At 37.6% G+C, this 18,528-nt stretch overlaps 1 protein-coding gene across 1 annotated transcript in view; it reads left to right on the top strand.

The window, feature by feature from the left end:
• Nucleotides 1–18,528, top strand: part of LOC150080477 (disintegrin and metalloproteinase domain-containing protein 10-like) — a 540,219-nt gene that overhangs the window by 295,760 nt on the left and 225,931 nt on the right. The window contains exon 4 of the mRNA XM_090380704.1: nt 8,231–9,091. Within this exon, the coding sequence (XP_090236830.1) occupies nt 8,231–9,091 (861 nt within the window). The remainder of the gene's footprint in view (nt 1–8,230; nt 9,092–18,528) is intronic.

Here is an 18,528-nt window from a genome sequence, read left to right as displayed (position 1 = left end):
TTACAGGTTTCTAAACTTATTAACTAGTGACAATTTTTTATTTATATGTGACTGAATATCTTATGTGTAAAATCATTTTTTAACCTCTTACATTTTTGAATTAATTTTGGCTTTGAGTCCGCGTTGGATCCTTAACCCTGTCCCTCTTCAAAATTATTTGCAACTTTGTTAGCCTTGATGGCTTTAACCACTCATTTAGTTCACAGTTCGAGCTTACACCTAAAGGGCACCACTTTTGTATTTTGAATGGAAGCTCTGTTTTGGGCAAGTATTGCAGGATATTCTTGTTTTGCATATGGATAGAGTATCGTCCAGACAATGCGACTGTTAGTATTAACTTCATTCAAATGAACACGCGTCTGATCGAACTGTAGAAAGTCCCATGGCGTTGTTCTCTTCTCTTCTCTTCTCTTCACTTCTATTCAGCCAAGAAAGTTCGGTGTAAAGAGGACAATGAAGCTGTAAGATTATTAGTAAGTTTTTGAGCACATTTTGGCTAGCATTTTACATGTCAGGCGTATACCCTGGCTATGTGTATTCTGCTCTGTAATATGCGGGACGCAATTTGATTTTGTTCTTGTCCCTCCTTCCACCTGGTATTTCTGTTTTCTGAAATCTGCAAATCTTTTCGCAAGTTCCTTAGTGTCATCGAATTTTTGCTCATCGACATCTTTAATGCTTTAGGTTCACTGCTCTAGTTTGCAAACAACACACGATCCTTCAATTCAAAGAGGATTACTGTATAGAATAGCAAACACTTGTAAAGTGCAAAGGAGCCACCTTTTCTTACAGTAGATCCACTTTCACACACTTAACATCCATTAATTTAAGATGTAAACGCTTTGGTTCTTAACTGTGAATTTTAGAAAAACATTATTCTGTTTCCGTACTTTGAAATATCATGGCTGTCCTGGATAGGATGATTATTCGAACACACCCATATGCAGTAATTTGCATTTTTCCATGTTGATACGTGCCACTTCTTCAGTTGCCACTGCTCAGCCCAGTGGCGTATCCAGGTATCATCGTAAGGGTGGCATGGCGACCAGGTCCAGGTATCATACGCGCGGGGGGGGGGGCATGACGACCAGGCTTTTGAGTCTTTTTTAGAACGCCTCTTCAGTTCATTTTCTTTAATTTCAATTTTTTGGTTAAGGGAGGGCATATACCCCCTCTGCCCAACCCTGAATACGCCCCTGGCTCAGCCCATCTGCCAAGCTTTTCTAGATCATGTTGCAATAACATATTGTTAGTACTGTCATTAACAACCCTGCCAACATTTGTATCATTTTCAAACTTGGACATTAAGCCGGATATACCTTCATCCATATCATTGATAAATATACAAAACAATGGGCCCAACACCGAACCCGGGGGGCTATACTAATAACATTAGTCCACGATTAGTCCAAGAGCAGTGTCCATTGATTATCACTCTCTGTCTTCTCTCACTCAACCATCTTTTTATCCATTGTAAGGGCAACTTGCCCTTAGTGCCATACCGCTACAATTTGTACAGCAGTCTTCCATGTGCAACGGTATCAAAAGCTTTCCTGAAATCCAAGTATATGATATCAAATTTTTTTTTTACATCCCGTTAATTTGTGATCACATCATACATAGTATCCAATTAAATTAAGGGGAAGTCAGACAAGACTTCCCCTTAACAAACCCATGCTGTGTCTGAATTATTACCGCAGTGATTGCCGACCGGGCTAGCCGAGTGGGTAAAGTACCTGCCCGGCAACCCAAAGGTCGCGGGTTCGATTCTCGCCTCGGGCTTGGATCAAAGTACTGCAAAAACCTTGGGAGGTGCAATATGGCCACAGAAGCCGATGCGCCAACAACTACCAAATCAAAAAAAAAAAAAAAAAAAAAAAAAAAAAACCGCAGTGATGTCTAGATAACCCTGCAAGAAGCATTTCAGGACCATCTAGACAAGACTGCAGTATTAATTTTTACTTCCAGCAGTAATTTTTGCTGGAAGCGAAGAGCATTCGACTGTGGAGCGCAGCATACCAGGCTTGATGTTCCACTACAAAAACACTGAAAGGACGGTGAAATAAGACAACTCACCTAATACTGAGTCAGGCCTACATGGACTCGTAGAACGGTTTGCACACCTCGTGGCCTGGATGTTACAAAGTGCTTGAGCACTTCTGATCGTCATGCTGTCTATGTAGCTTGCCATAATTGTCCCACATTAGAGCAAGGGATTTACACATCTGATAGGTTCGGTCTCAAACCACAGATGTTCTATGCGGATCAAGGTAGAAACTACTTCTGAGGTCTTCAGAGTGTTCAATAATTTATTTTTGCAAACGCCTGGCCAAGTGGCACAGCGCATTACCCTGCTGGATAATGGAACTGCTGTGAATAATATTGATCCTATATGGATAATGAAGCTCATATCATTCAGCATGATGAATTTCCCCGTTGCTACATATGAAGCAGTGTTTTTTTTTATCATCATCCACTTCTAATATATAGGTTCTCAGTGTTCTCAGTTAGGACATAATCTTCCTAAGGCCTTTTAACGTCGTATGACATTGTCTCAGTGATCATTTTCTCACATTTACGTCCCAAATGCGCTACTACCATTCTTGATAAAAAAAAAAAGAATTCACGATGAATGCAGGTCTTTCATCTCAAGGGATATTTCTCATCAGCGATATTTTTTTATACATGCAGAGAGCAACTGCCTTTAATTGTTATAAAGTGACCTGGCTTCACAACCTTCAGAGATAACTCTAAAGAAAAAAAAAAGTCACACTAAGGTCACCCGGAATGTTAATTCAACTATCCAAGTATTATGTTCGTGAATTGCGTGTGCTCTTTGGTCGATTTTCTGTTTTCTGGACGAAAAACCCGAGTTTCCGGGGAAAAACTCTTGCTATATACGTGTGAAAACTACTAACTCAGCCACGGAGTAAAAAAACCCCATAAAACTTCATCGCGTCATTGACGAGATTCGAACCCGAGCCTTTCTTGATGTGGGAAGGACAGTAACGATGCCACTGTGCTACCCATGCAGACTAGAGGTAACTTCAGTGTGGGCTACTGTAACTGGTCAGTTGAAGATTTTTCAGCTTATTTTGGCTTGGAAGTGGAAGACAGAATTCGCCAAAGCACTTTCCCTAATGCAGGAAGCAAAGAATTTCTCAGCCATTACCAAGCCAAAGTAAACTGAATATTCTTTGGAGAAATGGGGAATTAAATGTTATTTAAAATATTTTTAAATAACAAAAACAGTTCTACAGTGTAATTTTAGATGTCTACCTTACTTTGAAAGCATTTTACTTTCGTGATTTTAAAGTAAGAATTTCGACTGATTTGTCTTATTTGTGCTTTCTTTCATTTTCTTCCATTCTCTCTCTCTTTCAGTACGGTTTGGCGGAATGAATAAAAGACAGACAGGATATTTCGCAACCTGAACTAATGACTGCTTCCACGGTACTGTATTGTCCCACTAATGAGCAATTAGGGCAAATAGCCCGCAATTTCCAGCAGGATGAGAGAAAATAATGAGATTAATTAGTAAATAAACTTAATTGAAAGTAAAATTTTAGTCAAACTCTATGAGTTTATTCACTTGCCAGCAATTACTCTGATTACTTTACATTTATATCATAATTGTCACCCGGAATGAATTAATTGACGTATTTGTCTTAAGAGTTGTACATTATGGATGGTTCTTTCTTCATCCTAGTTGATATTAAAACACTTTTTTGTTTACGCTTGAACAAAGACACTGGAAACCTTTGATCACCAAGTGAACGTAAGTAACAAGTTTTGAAATAAACTCTACCGGAACATTTAATTGAATCAAAAGACTTTGCGAAAGTAAGTGAATCCACAAAGGTGACATTTCGGTTTCCAACCACTCATTAAATCCATAGACAGTAAAGCAACGAAAGAAACACACTTCGTTTTCATTCTGCTCCATACCCCATAAAGACAAGTAATGTAATTACAAGTGACGTCCTTGATAATAAACTATTGTTCGCGTTGTTATCAGATATACACCATCCCTAATGCCATGACAACACTGATGGCGTATAGACCTTACCTCTATTTCTTCTTCTAATAAACTTAACGATAAAACGATCCAGAAAGTTTCTTCAAATGGTTGAAATTTATTGGCATGAAACTATGCAAATAGTTTTTCCTCCTTTTTTGGGTTGACGTTGAAGGTGATTATACTTAACGGCGAGCATCTCTTTTTTAACATTTATAAGACGGGTATCCAGAGAAAGAAACTCTGGTAATGTTTTTTTGATGGACAGATTGAATAACTAGTAACTGCCACACAGAAAAAACCGCATCGAAAAAAGTGTACCAAGCACAGCCGAAGAGAAATGGGTCAAGAGGAGATCGGCTGTGGAAATGGTTTCTGGCTACTGCTTAAATAAGTAAAAGTAAATTAAAACGTGCTTACGGTTTTCTACTTTTTGTCTGTTTACTTGGTTTTAAATTAAATTTTTTTCACTAACGTACTTGTAGTGAAAAAGCGTTATTTTGTACATAGTGAAAGATGAAACCGAGTTTGAAACAAATATTGTAAATTGTTGCTTTTCACACGTACCTTGGTGTCATATGAAAAATTTTGTTGGTGTTGATTTACGCTTAAATCTTTATTCCCTGCTCTTTCTTTCTAGAGATCTTTTGGCTGTGTTGTTCCATAACAACTGAAGATAATATTTAAACTTCTTACTTCCACGTTTTTGGATGATTCAAATAATGTTTATTTTTTGCTGGGATATTTCTACCAACTCTACCCACGAGGGCAGAAATCGTGCCTTCTCCAGTAGTAAAAGATTTTACGAATAAAGAGACCCGTGTATCTTTCTTTTCTTCTTGTTACATGGACAAATCAAGAAGTGCAGTTGCCGATTTCTGCATGCCAAACGGGAATTAAGCCCAGAAAGTCATCAGCCACAGTGACCTGTACAGCACAAATCCAAGAAATAAGTGGAAAAGTGCTTTTGTTTCATGAAAATAAAATTGGAAACAACATCTGACAGAGAACTAATTCGGTGATGGTGAAATTAAACAGCGCTTTGAAAAAACCTGGTCGTATAGGAATATCCCTGAATTTTACAACAGCCTTCATGTTTTCCCAAATTGGGACAATTGTCTGAATGTGATTGGTGACTATTTCGAAAGTAATTGATTAATATACCTCCACTTATGTGTCTTTTCCAAAAAGCATCCATTTCAAACACCTTTCGTTTATCTCTGTATTTTTCTTCCTTTATAAAAATTAGTGGACAGTTCATATTATTGAGAAATGCATTAATTATTTAACGCCGATCGGGCTAGCCAGGTGGGTAAAGTGCCTGTCTGGCAACCCAAAGGTCGCGGGTTCGAATCTCGCCTCGGGCTTGGATCAAAGTACTGCAAAAACCTTGGGAGGTGCACTATGGCCACAGAAGCCGATGCGCCAACAAACTACAAAAAAAAAAAAAAAATTATTTAATTTAATCGTTGTTTAAGCCCACCACGAACATTATTTTCTAAACGTACGGTACAAATAATGATTTTTGCATATGGCATTTCAATATACTTTGATTGACAAAATTAACATCGCTAATAGAAGATTCAGTGACTTGTCCGTTAAAGGACTCAGTCCAAGGATACTCCCACTTAGACTTAAGGCTATTGAAGACCCTGATTTTTTCTCTTTTCAAATCGTTTAATGCAATAGCAGAATCCTCGAAAATCTAAGAATAAGTCAAGGGCCATGGAACCAGACAATACTTGTAAGGCATGAGTCGAGACAGTTCTACAAGTTTTCGATAAAAGTAAAAGAAAACTGCGTTGTATTATGCATAATTAACTGTTGAAAGTGGAAAGCCCTGTTCGAGTAAACCAGGATACAGCTGCACACGTGGCAATAGGCAGAATGACAGCCTTGTAGAGTGTGGTTAATCTTTTATGAATGAAGGCCCCAGTCATGGTGAATGATTCTAGTTATTATACTAGCAATTTTTCAACTTATCTCGTAAAAGGGATAAATGAGGATAGAACGTCAGACGGTCTACGGGGTAGACAGTGGTATCGTCACCGTCCTCACCACAGTTTGTGGAAAAGGCCCGGGTTCGAATCCCGTTGATGACGCGAGGAGCTTTTATGGGCTTTTTTTCATTCCGTGGCTGAGTTAGCCGGTCTCAGGCGTAGATAGCAAGGTTTTTCTCCCCCAGAAACTGGGGTTTTTCTCGTCCAGCAAACAGGCAAATCGACCAGAGAACACACGCAATTTACAGACAAATAAATAAATGGGTATATGTAATCATTTACGGGGGACCCTAATATCATAATTTGTTTTTTTTTGGTCTCAGGCGTAGATAGCAAGGTTTTCCCCCAAAAACTGGGTTTTTTTCATCCAGCAAAACAGACAAAATCGGCCAGAGAACACAGGCAGTTAACAGACATAAGACACAGAGCACAGCAGATGAATTTAATTATTCGGGTGGCCTAAAATTAATAGTTTTTTTTAGAACGTCAGAAGGTTTTCTATAACTAATCGAAGATATTTGGTTTTCGTGACATAACGAATACGAGAACCATTAAGTTTAATTAATAGTGGTCTGATAGCGGATAAAGAATCTCTAAATACCATCATAGGAGTTTTGTGTGTTGAAAGTTTTAGTTTTTTGTTTAGCCCATTCTGGTAAGTCTTGTAAGATGCTATTAGCTTGAGTTTCAATCTGTGCCCTGGAGTTATCATAATAGAAAAGGAAAAGACCGTCCGCATATGCCATATAATCGTCGTATTGTTTAAGCAGCCACTGGATTAGTGGAACCTTGAGTTCCAGAGTATGGAACCTTGTGGGCAACCAGGATTAATTTGTCTATAAACAGCCTGGAAGTTGGAAGCAACACAAATGTGTCTGTCTGAAATGTTACAGAATTGTTACAATGCTAAAGGGTCAATGATAGCGCGAGCCTAAGAAAATTTTGTTGAGCGAGGCAACACATTTATAAATGGATGGAGAATAGCTTAGAGGCGTGGAGAACCATATTACTCAATGCACTGTTTGAGTAGATTTACTTTTAGTACTGAATCTGATGGAAATTTCTTGGTTAACTTCTAACATGAAACTAAAGTAAATTTTATTAAATAAGTCCGTAATTTAATCTTTTGAAAATGCTTTGGAAATATTTATTAGCACTGATGGATTTGATCTTTTGGGAACTTCACAGGAAATATCAGCAGAAGAGATTACATTGGAGTTAATTATATGTACCAAATCAGGGTTATTCACAGTCTCAAACACAATTCCTTTGTTACATGTGAGTCGCAGCGACTTAATTTTCACATTCTTAGTCAATATTTAAAGTATTTATAATCAAATTCTTAATGTCATTACTGGTTTTCAGTTCACTGTCTTCTCCAGCACGAATTATTAATACATCCTGTTGTGTTTTGTTATCTGTATGGGGGGGTTTCTTTGGAAAGGGAGAGCCATCATCTTGAATTGTTTATTGAGTAGGAGTAGATGGAACTGAGCTTCCACGGACAGCTTCAGGTACTGCTAATCATTGTTGATGATATTTGATTAAGATTATTTGAAGAGAACATCATTCAACTATTCACACTATTTAAAGAGATTGACGCAGCCTGCGACAATGTTTAATCATTTCTTAAGTGCATAACATAATTATAAATGTTGTTAATAATCAATCAGAACTGAACTGCAATAAAGTGATATGAAATATAGTTAATAAAAATAATAAAAAATAGACTTAGAATGTAAGATACGTCTGTCATTTGAAAATGAACTGAACTGTAGTCTGATAGATTATCGCCTAAATGAACACAGAATTCGTTGGGGTGTGATGATTTTACACGCACTATCCGTGATCCTCAGGCACCATTTGAAAGATAAGTAAAAAGAAACAATAAATCACTGTTAGGGCATTTCTGGGACACTATCTGTGGCATAAACTGGTCGCTATTTATCATGAAAACGTTTGCCGTGACTTATTATTTCTCTTTGGCTTATCTTAAAAACTCCCGGAAGGAGCACAATGTGATAAGGAAGTTGCAATGTCACACGTTCAACTCATCAAACCAAAAACTGTATAAAAATAATTTATACTCTAAGTACTAATAAAAGCGTTCATAACTACAGCCCAGCTTTGTCCGGGTTTATTTTTATTGGAGAAACTACTTTAAAAAGCTGATTATATATATATTTCTTTTTCTTCTTTCATTTTTTTCCAGATGACGAAGAGTCCTCCGTGGAAGGGGTTTTCACTGCCGATGGCCTACTAGACGGGATGGTGAGAACGAAAAACGAAGAGTTCTATATCGAACCCGCCCTTCGGTACTTGGAGCCTTCGCCTCAATTCCATTCGATCATTTATAGACTTTCTGACGTCCACTTTCCATTGGGGAACCAGACTTGTCTTTCGCACTTCCTTCGACAAGAGACAAGACGTTCATTGTCTCCTGTTTCGATTCTTTCATTGTCATTCCCCCAGGGAAAGCGTGTAAATAACCTTGTAAAAATGCAAAAGTCCTCCTCATCTTCGCGATCTTTGCATGACTCCAGAGGCACTACTTTTTCTACATCGAGTTTCTTAGATATCTATTTTCACAAGGAACAACTAACCGAAAACTGCAAGCATTTCATCCAGAATAGGACTAGAAGAGAGCGCTTTCCTTTGACCCAACAAAGTTCGCCACTTCTGCAGCGGTCGTCGGGCTCTGCGAACGCAGGCGAAAGAACTTCTCAGGACTCGTTTCTAGCATCCACAACGACCTACAGCAGCCACTCGCGATTACGGCAGCGGAGGTTTCTCGAAGAGACGGACGTGTACTGGAAGGATGTGGACTCATTACACTACAAAGACTATGACAGGTATGGCGATTCGGAGCCGTACGGAGTGAGGTCAGTGCAACGGACGCACTGGTCGGAAGATCGACCGGATAGGCACGTGGTTATTGATCCTCAGAAGACGACGTGCATGCTGTATCTGCAGGCAGATCATCTCTTCTTTCAGAAGATGGGGAGCGAGGAGGCTTGCATCGAGACGATGACGCGGCACGTGCAGAAGGTTAACAACATTTACAGGGCAACAGGTGAGTGTAAACACCGCTTTTAAAACAGCGTGTCGTAAAAGCAACCTGATTATGGGTGATAAACACGAACGTGCTATTACACTCTTGAAACATTAGAATGTATGCACAAGCATTTACATCAAATGTTGCCGTGCTGGTGTGCTGCAGCCCTCACTTTCAGGTAAATGAATGGTTTGGCTAATAATTTTGAATAATTTACTTTTCCTTGTTCGTTATTCATTTAAGGATATAAATGAAAGCCATTTTTAAAAACAACTTTTAACAGCTGGTAGGTTTATCAATAACGTGAGTTTACTCAGCCACATTCCCGCTTTAGCAGTCACGTAATTAATCTTAACTGTCCTAAAAGGCATTTTTGTTTGGATGTTCTTAGTAAGACTGCGTGAATTTTGTTTTAAAAATGCTGTCTTGAAAGCAACATATCCTAGTTTTAATATAAAATTTATGATATTTCTAAAATTTATGATAATTGTTATTGTACGTTATTGCTTTTTTGTTTATTCTTTGTGTTCGGAGCTCTCTGTTACAAAGCTTAAAATGAGTTTAAATCTCTCTTCTTGAAGTGTAATTTATAAATTGTCTACATTAGAAATAGTTAATCAAATACAGTTGGAGCAGTAACGCGATAATGCCTGCTTGACCGTGCGCGTATAACGCTACTACCCCTGTTGAATCAATTTTTAAGAAATTCGTTCAGCTAGGATAACTTTAAATAAAATTAATAAATTAATTTTAATTAGCTTCTTTAAATCCTGAATAAAAGGACAGTCATTTTCCATTTTAGTAAATGTCCATGCAGGCGCTTCCTTGAATCCATTCTATCTGTCCACCCTACATCGGGTGGAAAAGACTCGGGTTCGAATTACGTCCATGACCCGAGGCAATTTTTATGGACTTATTTTACAACATGCTTAGTTAGTCGGACTCAGACAAGAGTCGCATGGTTTTTCCTCCTGGAAACTCGTTTTTTTTTTTTTTTTTTCACCCAGCAAACATCCAAATTGACCACAGAACACGCGCAATTCACAGCCACAATATACACTCCTCCCTGAAATTTTGAATCACAGCATGTCAACAGTTTTTTTGAAATTAGGCTATGATTATGACAATCTAAGGTTTAATATAAAAAAGCAACACAATGCAAAGTATTTTAAGATTTTGTATTAATCATTGAAAAATTTACAGCAAAATATTGAAATGGTTAACAACTACAGATACTGATTTTTCATCAAAATATCATCCACGAGATTTTATTCCTGCTTTACCCTGACGTGGAATTCTGCCGATTAATTTTTATAATAGCTTCTATAATAGTGTAAAAATAATCTTGACTAACATTCTTCCAAGCGATCTGCGAGGTCCCCATAAATTTTGTAAAGATGAACAGATTTCACGGAATTGAAGGGCTCGATGATCCCATAAAAACTCTATTCGGTTTAAATTACACGATTGGGGTGGCCACAAGATAATTTTCAATGTCCTCCTCTCTCCTGTGGTTTAGTACATAGAAAGTCCCTCTACAGCTTAGAGCTACGCTTCGGGTCATTGTCTTTTTGTAATATAAAATTTATTCCACAAAGTCGAAGTCCACAGAATATTTCATTATGTTCAAGAATGTTTTTTTATGGCTTTCATAAAATTACTTCAATTCTGAAGTCACCTACTGCTTCAGAAAAACAAAATCAACCGCTGATCATAATTTAACTGCCACCGTGCTTGACTGTAGGCACTAAATAATGTGGCATTATTTTTTCTTCAGTTAATCGTCTCACAAACTCTACAGTTGGATCCAAAAATTTCAAATTTGGACTCATCCGTCCACAGTGCGTTTTTCCCCTCTTCAATTGTCCAAAGTTGAAGGTTCTTAGCTCAAGCCAACCATGTCCTTCGATTTTTCGGTTTTAATTAAGATTTGCGGATCGTTACGTGACCGTGAAGTCCTGCTTATTAAGACGAAGTTTTATAGCTGATGTAGACATGGGAATTTGTTCGTGTTGAACTCAGCTCGGATTTCATGTGCCGTAAGTTGATTGCGTTTAGAAATCAGTGTTATGTGCTTATCTTGTGCTTTCGTTGTTACGTGCAGTCGTCTTAATCGTGGTTTGTCCTTTGAACAGCCAGTCTCCTTGAGTTTTTTCATTGCCAATACTTCACATGAAATGACTTTCTTTATACAGAGTTATAACAGAACTTCTTTTTTTTTTAAACTCAGTTCCTTATTTTTCGCCATGTTTATCAAGAAACACGCAAAAGGTACACCAAACGTTCTTTCTGAATGACTTTATAAGTTACAGCTCTTCGTTTTCAATTTATATTATTACAAAACACTCTAGAATCATCTATAACCTTCTACAATATGAAACAATACTCTCACTTTCTAGAAGCATCTACAACTTTCTACCACATTCAGGAATCTTCCAATGTTCTACAACATTCCAGAAAGGTGTAAAAGACTTCTACACCTTTCTGGAATGTAGAAATTTCTTAAATATTTCTTAAATATTATTTAAGTTTTTTGATTTTCATATATAATGGAAAATAATTTAATAAAAATTGGTAAACCAATTGGTCTTATTTTAATAAAATTTTGAAAATTAAGAAAAATGAAATGTGATTCCAAACTTTTAGGCGAGACGGGAATGTATATGTGGCCTAAGTTGCTGTTGTGTCTAAAACCCAACAACAATAATTCAATAATCATTCAGGAAGAATGATCGCATTGCTGATGGTTGTATTTAGACTTAAGGTAATTTTTCACTTAGTTAGCTTAATATTAAGTAAATTAATTTCAATTCTTTACGAATTTACTTAAGAGAAATTAAAAGTGCTGATAAAGTACCTCATGTAATTTGTGCTCTTAATAGAGAAACTAAGACCTCTGATTTTACTTTATTTTTGGCCACCACTCAGCTATAGATTCTGGAATCACAGACTATTTGGGATAATTTCAAATTGACCACAGATAAAAATTCGTCTTCTTTCGTTGACAGGTTAGCCTACTTTGGAAAGCTGGTTAGAAATACACAAAATACTGATGGATTTGTTTTTGGAAATCGTGAAATCTTATCAGTTATTCTGTTATATAAATTTTGCAGGGGTCGTATAAACGTCACTCACGTGTGCAAATTCCATAAATAAAATCAGAGTACATCCATGTTATAGTGAATCGACTAATAGCAGTTTACTTGGACGCTCGATAACCGATATCAAATAAATAACTGAGCAATTTTATTTGAGGAGAACACATTAGCACGACATCAGATATCAGAATGGAGTACCCACTCACTTTGTGATGAAATAGAAATGACTATCGAAAGATCTGTTAGATTAGAGGATTTCACTTATGAAGAAGTTTAGACATGGCAGTAAGCTCAAAGTCGAGATGGTTTCGAGACAAAACATTTTATTATTATAAGATTGGATGGTTGTAGGATTTTAGGGTGCATCAGAAATTTAGGCTATATTGCTATACATAATGTCTATAAATTGTGTGTTCTGTGGTCGATCTGCTATTTTCTGGACGAAAAATCTGAGTTTATTGGAGAAAAAACCATGCTACCCTCGTCTGAGACCCACTAACTCAGCCACGTTCTGAAAAAGGCCCATTAAAATTCCTCACGACGGCATTCGAACTCATGTCTTTTCCACCCTGCGTGGGGAAGAGGGTGATTACACCAACTGTGTTACCCACAAGGACATTATTAGTATTAGCAGTGGTGAAGCAATGCAAGGAGGCAAGCTTATACAGGATTATTAATTAAAAAATATTTACTTGCTTTGTTTGTCCATCCCTATATTAACTTGTCCAGTCTTTGAAATTTATTCAAACTACCTGCTTTCACAGCGCTAAGTGGAAGTTTGTTCAAACAACCAATTACCCTCTGGCTGAAGGCAAATTTTTCTCACCTTTGTTTCCAATTATCGTTTTCCATTTTAAACTTATATCCTCTTGTGTGCGTCGTCCAAAACAGAGTAAGATACCACCAGCATTTCGACTGAACCCATTTAAGGCCTAAACACTTCAGTCAGGTCTCCTTGCGAATGACTAGTTTACAAATGCTGAAGTTTACAGACCGAGGTCTTTCTTTGTAATTGTACCCTTTTGTGCCTCCAAATAATCTCATTTCTCTTCTCTGCACCTCTTTTCAACTGTTCTACATCCTTCCTAAAACGAAGCTTCCAAACCTTCATTCAGTATCCAAGATGCAGCTTAACCATGCCTTATACATTGCGATAATTATCTCCTTGTCCCTGCTGTCAAAGTTACTGTATATCATTGACAGAACCCCAGGAGCTGTTTCTAGCAGATGTCTACACTTCTCAGAGAACTTCATGCTCACCTGTACAATTATCTCTAAATCATTTTCATTCACGACTACCTTTCGTTTGGTACCACCAAATTGTGTAATATTCTAGAATTACTTCTAACCAAATGCACTACCTTGCATTTATAAACGTTAAACCAGAACTGCTATTTTTCATCCCGTCTGCCTAGTTTATCCAGGTCTCGTTGAAGTAGCATACCATGATTATTTATTAATTGGAAGAGGGAGTCTACATGATTGTTAATGAGCGCACCCTGTTACTGTTATTAACCACCCTGCCTACCTTTGTATTATCAGCAAATTTAGACATTAAACTCGAAATGCCTACATTCATATCGTTAATAAATATTGAAAAGAGTTAAGAGGCCCATCACCGAACCCTGTGGGATTCCACTCATAACATTAGTCCGTGGAGTGCGTGCCACTCTCTGTCTCCCAAAACTCAACCATCGATTTATCCATAACGGTAACTTTCCTCCAATAGCACGCTACTTCAATTTATTCGGCAGTCATTCATGCGGAACAGTATCAAAAGCTTTATTGAAACCTAAGGATATGATGTCAAAATTATTTTCTGCATCTAGTTTGCCTTGTAGCTACCTCATAATAGCTAATCACATTGAACATACAAGATCTCTTAAAATATCGATGCTATGATTTCAGTATAGCTGCATTCCTGACAAGATTCGCTCGTTATTTCTTTAACTATTGACTGACTCCATTTCCTCCATTAACATTAACTCTCCATTTACCCTGGCACAGCTGATTTGAAATTATTCACTTCACCCTTTGAGCTCCTTTTAATGAATATCAGAGACATCTGCAGTGGCACTTCCTCAGTCCAAGGATCTTTCATTACTATAGATTTTTTTCTTACTTCTTTTAATGCAAGTGCGTAGTCTATCAGTTCTAAATGTCATATATGTATTTATCTTCAATAGTTTCTCTTTAAAATTTCTTTTAGTTATCATAAAATCATTTAACTCCCAGTTAGAATCAGGTGTATTTCTGGTATCTCATCTTTAAAAACCTCTTCGCATGATAATGTTTATGCAAAATATTTGTTCAGTTTGTCACAACCTACAAATCATCAATTGGTTTTACCATTCATGTCCAGTGGACCAATGTAGGACCAAAGGGACGACCCTTTCCTTCTGGTGTTAATATAAGAAGAGACTATTCTTTGCTATTTTCTTTTTTGTTCTTAGCCAAGGAATTCTCAAAATTTGCCGTAGCATTCAAATATCCTCTTAATGACTCGATTGCAGACTAGTTTATACTTGCTGTAGGCATTTATGCTCCTCCGGTAATTTATAATCAGCCCACGCAATTTTTCCCTCTGCTACTGACATCCATTTAGGTCTAAACCAGTGGGATGCAAACTGTGGTTCGCGGTCCCCACGACTTTTCTGGAGCATTTCTGGAGGACAAGGTGTAAGCGATTATGTATCAAGCGGAGTGGGCGCGCTGAGGGTGAGATTTTTAATTTTATTTTTCACATATGTTACTGAATATGTTGTTACGTTATTTTTAAAAATTTCCCTCCCATTTCGAAGCGTGGTAGCGAAATTTTATAGCTTGGTTAAAAATACTTTAAACTCGCGAGTCCGCCGGTAAAGCTAGCGATCAAAAGGGTCAGCGGCTGAAAACGTTTACGTGACACTGGTTCTAAATCTTGACTAATATCCCTTAATCAGCATAAAAAAATGTAATAGTTTCTACGATTACTGCTCTGAACACTTCCCATTTGGTATTTGCATTTGTTAACAACGACAGTTAATTCCACTGAAAAAAATTTAAAAGCACCCTTCCGGAAACGGAATTCCCCCCGTTTATCCTTGACTGGTACAGTACTACGAAGCTATATGTTTAAATTAATCTCACATCAACACGCCGTGAGAATTGCCACCTAGTCCTTCCCTTTCGAAGATCCTTGATGCGTGAAGTAACACTGCTGATAATGACATTAGTATTTGCTCTTGTTTTCCTTCTAACATGCTGGTGTAGAAAACAACTATCCAGCAAATGCAATATGTTCTGCTTTGAGTGAGCCACCAACCCACAGGTTCCAATCAATATCTGGAAGAGTTACTGGTCGACTCAGTTTCTCTGAACAGTTGATCATTACACTCGACATAATCATTTGTTCTTTAATGTACTGTACTGGGGGTAGAGACATGGACACTAAGAATGGACGATAATACAAAGACTGTAGATAATTTTTAGATGTGAGTATAGAGTATGACGGAAAAGATAAGATGAGTCGATCGAGTGAGAGGTCAGGAAATTTCGAGAAGGGTGAATGAGAATAGATATTGTTTGACTGAAACGATCAGAAGGCCGAAGGGAAATTAGATTGGATATGTGTTGCAAGGTGAAGGGTGGTTCAAGGATGTGATGGAGGAAAAAGTTGAGAAGAGTCGCAGAGGAGATTGAGAATAACTATGATAGACGAATTAAGATGGGGATGGTGGATATGGGAAGATGAAGAAGGCTGAGAATATGGAGATACGAAGTGGTTGTTGAGTGTATGTCTGGCCTGCTCTCGCCAGAGCCATGCTGATGATATTTGTACTCTCATTTTTGTTTTCTCATCGTTTATGTCATAACAGATTGACTCAACATTGTACTGGCAACCCATTTCAATTGGAAGCACGGTTTTAGAACTTTTATGTTTTTTAACGAAGAGCACCCTCCATCCTGTCTGTTCTTTCTCCACACATTGTACTTACCGTATTGGAATTTCCATCCCCTGTATCATAGCGGTCTCTCTCTCTCTCTCTCTCTATATATATATATATATATATATATATATAATTATTGATAAAAAATAAAGAAAGAAAGTTAAAACGACAATAACTGTAACTAATATGTAAATAATATTTATGAGTCAATGCAGTTGCAAGCAATCATGCAATACACCCATAATATATATATATATATATATATATATAGAGAGAGAGAGAGAGAGAGAAAGCGAGCCTCCTGCGCAGTGTTGTACTGCGTATTACCTGTACCTTGCTTAGCAACAATAAAGATTATTTATTTATTTACATCCTGCAAGACTAACATACTTTGCTCTTGGTAAACCCGACGTGCTACTTGATTCATGAGAATAGGTTCTAACGTTCGGTTGAACAGCTGAGTACTCGATGAGTTCCCTTTCCTTTCGAAGAGAACAGTCTATTTCTTTAGTCTGTGCTGGTAGCACAGTGGTCATCACCGTCCTCCACACACCGGGTGGAAAAGGCCCGGATTCGAATCCCGTCGATGACGCGAGGAATTTTAATGGGCTTTTTCCACTCCGTGGCTGAGTTAATCGGTCTCAGGCGTAGATAGCAATGTTCTTCCCCCAGAAACTGGGGTTTTTCCTCCAGAAAAACAGACAAATCGACCAGAGAACATACGCTATTAACAGACATAAGACACAGCACGGCAGATGAATTTAATTATTCGGGTGGATGGCCTAAAAATAATAGTTTGGTTTTTTTTTAGTCTATTTCTTTAAGTAATCTAATTCACTCATCAAACTGCTGCCTTTCTCTTCATTTCTTCCCGCTCTTTACATCGAAAACACATTTTGTTGTTTTATTATTATTATAATTAAACGAAACATGTGGTTTTGCCTACAGGAAAACAAGGAAATGCTACAATTAGGGTTACCTTCTCGGAAAGGTGCAACCTGTTTACTAAGATACTCCAGTATCCAGTACAGTTCGTAGGATCGTTGGTTCTCCTCACACCGCGTGAAAAGAGCTGAGTTCGTGTCCCGTCAAAGGCAGGAGGAATAAATTTTTATATGCCTTTTTACGTGACTAAGTTATTCAGTGTCAGACGAGCATAGCACGGTTTTTACTCCCGGAAACTCGGGGTTTTTGTACAGCAAACAGAAAATCGACCACAGAACACCCGCAATTTACAGACAATATAATACAGACACGGAGCAATGCGGGCTTAGTTGCTGATGCTTCTAAAACCCTAAAACAACAACATCAAATAAAGTAAAACCATATAATAAAAATAAGAAACCAAAGCGACATGCACTCTCAGAAGTGCAAGCTACGACTCCCCACTCCAGAAGACACCCCACAACCACCGAAGCATGGGAGTTGCCTATAAAATAAAAACCAAATATAACTCACAAGTACTACCTTTTTAAAGGACATCAGCGCTTGTGAACACGAAATGTTTTAATGTATTAGGCGGTCCCAGCTAACATTTGGCAACCCCGCCGTTTATTTACCATATCATACGTACAATGGTCAGTAAGAACAAAAAGAAATTAGTGTCTGTGATGTCTGCGTCCAGATCAGGAATGTAATACTCAGATATAAGATATTGCATTGTAGAATTCATCAAGGTAGAAATGATTGGTTATTCCATTAATCATCTACAGTATTGAGTTTAAACTCTAAGAAGCTTCTTGCAACGACTGCGCCCACCTCTGGAATGTGATAGTTAGAGATGTTGCATTCTATAATTTCTTGTAAAGGTACGGCTGTCCCTAGTTCGCCCAAAATTTCCTGGTTTTAATTCCACGAAGCTGTCTGAGTTAATTTTCAGGGTTATTAAAATCTTATCTGTGAAATGTTCCACACAAGTGCAGTATAGTTGAGGTTAATTCACATTTCAACATTTCAGTGAGCCATACCGCGTGAACGGTCTACAAAGTCATGAATGTGTCCTCAAAATTCATCAGTTCCACATAGCTTAGCCTCACTAATTCACATATAAAAGCCATCAAAGATTCATGTGTCCGTTTATTTCAATAGTTAGAATCATATAACAAGTCAGTGCAGTTCAGCGAACCGCACTAGCCCTTGTCATACCATCTCCATCCGCAGCACAGCATTACAACTTTCTGAAATTTTGATTGTTTGTTAACCTTGAAAACTACAAAGAGTTCTTCTGTCGAACTTCAGATATACATAATAGGAAAAAAAAACTGTCATATAATTGCAATTTAGTGCCAGAACTATAATTATTCTAGCATGATCTTGGCCTCTAGTTTTAATAGACAACACATGTATTTTCCCGAAATCTTTTCGGTACTAAACAAGTTGACAATATCAAGACTGTGAGCGAGCAGCCTTGATATTGTGCTATTTTTGT

Source organism: Mastigoproctus giganteus, chromosome 9 (genome assembly GCF_048544385.1).
Source record: "Mastigoproctus giganteus isolate SK-2022 chromosome 9, ASM4854438v1, whole genome shotgun sequence".
Taxonomy (NCBI): domain Eukaryota; kingdom Metazoa; phylum Arthropoda; class Arachnida; order Uropygi; family Thelyphonidae; genus Mastigoproctus; species Mastigoproctus giganteus.
The sequence above is the reverse complement of the archived record's forward strand: the minus strand, read 5'-3'. Positions and strand labels throughout refer to the sequence as shown.